The sequence below is a fragment of the Musca vetustissima genome, unplaced genomic scaffold (assembly GCF_032173495.1).
Source record: "Musca vetustissima isolate MV318-11 ecotype Yass unplaced genomic scaffold, APGP_CSIRO_Mvet_v1 utg40156, whole genome shotgun sequence".
Lineage (NCBI taxonomy): Eukaryota > Metazoa > Arthropoda > Insecta > Diptera > Muscidae > Musca > Musca vetustissima.
The window spans coordinates 1-3,837 of record NW_026880174.1 but is presented as its reverse complement, the minus strand read 5'-3'; the positions used below and the strand labels follow the sequence as shown (position 1 = coordinate 3,837).

Here is a 3,837-nt window from a genome sequence, read left to right as displayed (position 1 = left end):
AATAGGAAGTGTTACTCATCAGACTATAAACTAAAAGGCAAAGGTTTTTTTTTTTTATAATTTCCATTTTGAGCAGAAAATAGTTTCAAAGTTAAAAAACGGTGTCATGTTAGCGGGAATAAGTTTTTGCTTCTAAATATAAAAATTCGCTTAGAATCGGTTAATATGTTATAGGGTAGATGTTAATGTCATCATTATCTAAGATTTCTGCTTATTCGAAACTATAACACATATACTATATTCGTTTCGGAGGATACTAAAATAATTGTATCCACAAAAAAACACATATACAATAATTCTGTACCACTGTGCATAGTTCAATATTCAACAAAAATACCTTTGAAAATACAAATCAATTGAAATACTTTCGAATTTGCATATGCGGTTCGCAGATTCTGGTCACTTTTGTTGTGAAGCGCCTAGTCATTGCCATTAGAGAGGTCTGCGTTATTGCCGATAAGCATACAACTATTAACAGCATCTGATAGATTTTCTCCAATTGGACGTGACTAAGAAGCAAAAATCCCAAAAAGCTAAGCACACACGCTCGCATCATCACACAGACAAATCGACCGAGGGAACGACAGACAGACAAACAGTCACAGCAACCCAACCTTAATCGATTTGTTTACACGTTCACTAAATGCTCTGCTCAAAATGAAACAGAAGAAGAAAAATCATATAGCAGCTACTATTTGTTTGTGTTATTGGAAAATAACATTGACATCTATATCCGCCGCACCACACTCTCTTGTCTGTAGACTCCCCCCATCCCTTAGACATCATAACCCACCACCATTAGCTAACTATAATGTAAACAATGCAACTGACGACGCATGGTGAACCAACTAACGGACTGAATGATAACAGAATTTCCACTCAAACTTCGGAAGTTGTACTGCACTTGGTTGGTTGGTTCGAGTATAAGAGCTAAACATAGACACACCAAGAGAATGTATGAAGAGTTGTGCGCACGCGAGAAATGTGAACCTGCTATTTTAAGGACATGGATTTCTTCTAGCCATTGTACTCAGGCGACAGGCGGCAGTCAGTAGGAATATTTTATTAGCTTCGGAAACAACACCACAACTGACGACGAGCGAGCAACCCTCAAAATTGTTTGTGATTTTTTTAATTTTTCTGTTTTATATTCCCTTTGAGCTTGCTGTGGTGCGCCGCGTTGTGTTTTGCCACAAGGAAATATAACGAAAATTTTATGTGATAGTTTTTTTCCTTCGAAAATATTATTAAACCGTTTGGCCATCACGAATTCGCGTTATTAATTTTTATCAAAAATTATTTTTTTTACTGCGAACTACAATCAAAATTCCATTTCTGTGATCAAATTAATTTCAGAAGTAGAAGAGGCAGCAGCAGCAAACGAACGAGGCGACAAGGGCAATGACGACGATTTCATACCCACACCCCTAAGGCTATTACAGAACATGTCAAGGCGACTAGGCGACAGAGGAAGAATATATGTTGTCATCGACTTGCTGGAATCATTGGATGAATCATTAACTGAAATTATTAAACGGAAGTCAGTTCGGTCAGTAAAGAGTTAACCGAAGTGGTGTAGAAATTACGCAATACGTCCGAAGTTGTTGTTCGTCCGAGCAATGTACCAGTGAGCTGTCAGCCTCAAGAGTGCTGGAAAATTCATTATGCCCACAACTGATGCCCGTCCCAACAACAATGGAACCACTACGGCAGGCAATCGACGTTTCGAAAAGCCAGCCGACGACGAATGGATTACTAGTGGCGGATTGGGTTCGAAAGATGCCGTTCTGGTGTTTCGAACAACGGTTTTAAATTCCCGACCACAGCAACAACATGTAAGTCGTTCTAGTTCGAGCGGAGTATGTGTTAAAGGGGACGAAGAGGAACGGGAAACATCGCCGGAAAAGAATGTAACAACATTGAGGAAAGAAAACGCCAAAAGCAAATCCACATCTAGCCTTAGCTCCAGCAGTGGCAAGGTCGAACGTAACAATTCTAACGAATTACAACAACGAAGAATCGGATCAAGCAATCGTAGCTCCCCAATTAGCAAACAGAAACGATGTGTTGTCTCAATACCAAAGCACTTAGACAAAAAATTATGGGATTCTATGTCATCTAGTGATAATTCCATATCCAGTGATGGCAATGATTCGGAAGACAATGAAAAGGAGGTGTCGGGTAAGAGGTCTTTTGATGACAGACCGCGAAAGAATGTCCCCCAAACGACGGAAACCGAACTTGACAATGATAACGAACAGGAACATGAGCACGATAACGATGGTGAGGTCGATCACACTCCTGCCGCCCTGGATATGCCTGCCACAAACCTCAAGATGACCTATAAATTTCTTCAAACCGAAACAAAGTTACTGCGTAAAATATTCGCTAGACATGGCCTTACCGAAGCTGAGGACGACGACTCATTTAGCATTCTATGGACTGGAATACACATGAAACCTGATATGTTAAGAAATCTATCCCCATATCAAAGGGTCAATCATTTCCCACGTTCGTACGAGCTGACACGCAAAGATCGTCTCTACAAGAACATCGAACGTATGCAACATCTGCGAGGCATGAAACACTTTGATATAGTGCCACAATCATTCTTATTGCCTTTGGAGTATAAGGATCTGGTGACGGCTCACAACAAGTGTCGCGGTCCGTGGATAGTAAAACCGGCCGCCTCCAGCCGTGGTCGTGGCATATTCATTGTCAACTCGCCCGACCAAATACCCCAGGATGAACAGGTTTTAGTATCCAAATATGTAGCTGATCCATTATGTATTGATGGTCATAAATGCGATTTGCGTGTATATGTGTTGGTCACATCCTTTGACCCACTCATAATATATCTATACGAAGAAGGTCTGGTTAGGTTGGCCACTGTCAAGTATGACTTGGACGCTGACAATCTATGGAACCCTTGTATGCATCTGTGCAATTACAGTATTAATAAATACCACACCGACTACATCAAGTCCAGTGATGCCCATGAGGAGGACGTGGGCCACAAATGGACTTTGTCGGCGCTATTGAGGCATTTGAAATCTCAAGGTTGTGATACTCATATGTTAATGGCCAATATAGAAGATTTAATCATCAAATCGATATTCTCATGTGCCCAATCCATTATATCGGCATGTCGCATGTTTGTGCCGAACGGGAACAATTGCTTTGAGCTGTATGGTTTTGATATACTCATCGATGATACGTTGAAACCGTGGCTTTTGGAGGTGAATTTATCACCGTCTATGGGTGTAGATAGTCCGCTGGATGCCAAGGTCAAATCATGTCTCATAACCGATCTCTTAACCTGTGTAGGAATTCCAGCGGCGTGGGAGGTGCTAAGCGTTCTTCTGTCAGTGCATCGGCTTGTAAAAATTTGACTCTGGAAGAACAGCGTATAATTCGCAATGCTCGTTTCCAGAATGCTCGTCGGGGAGGATTTGTACGCATATTCCCTACGGAAGATAGCATGTCAAGGTATGGTAATTTCCTCGATTCCACAACGGGTATACCAATGTCAACACCCGTATTACAAGGTCAAACCTTTCAATCAACCCTGTCGCAACACAATTACAATCAACTTTTGTATCAGCAATTATACGCTGGAAAGCAGAATGGTGATATTAAGGAGGGCAATTCCTTTGAGGAACGTATGGGTCAATACGAACGTGCTTTGGAAACAGCAACGCCCATATATTTCGATACGAAACGCATTGAACCCAAGTGTGAAAGGAGGGTAACGTTTGCGAAAACAAGTGCTGAAATTGATACAGAATGGTTCGGAGCTTACTCAGCTGCAGGCCCGTCAAAGCTTCAGCACTTATT

The 3,837-nt window shown here is 41.4% G+C and overlaps 1 protein-coding gene across 1 annotated transcript; it reads left to right on the top strand.

The window, feature by feature from the left end:
• Window positions 1-1,559: 1,559 nt before the first annotated feature.
• LOC133325610 (tubulin polyglutamylase TTLL5-like) lies at window positions 1,560-3,812 on the top strand (the record flags this gene model as incomplete). Its single annotated transcript, XM_061534335.1, is given in 2 exon segments — window positions 1,560-3,333; window positions 3,336-3,812. Coding segments are annotated over 2 exon segments (2,146 nt in total), but the record flags the coding sequence as incomplete, so codon positions are not given.
• Between the last annotated feature and the right edge of the window lie 25 nt (window positions 3,813-3,837).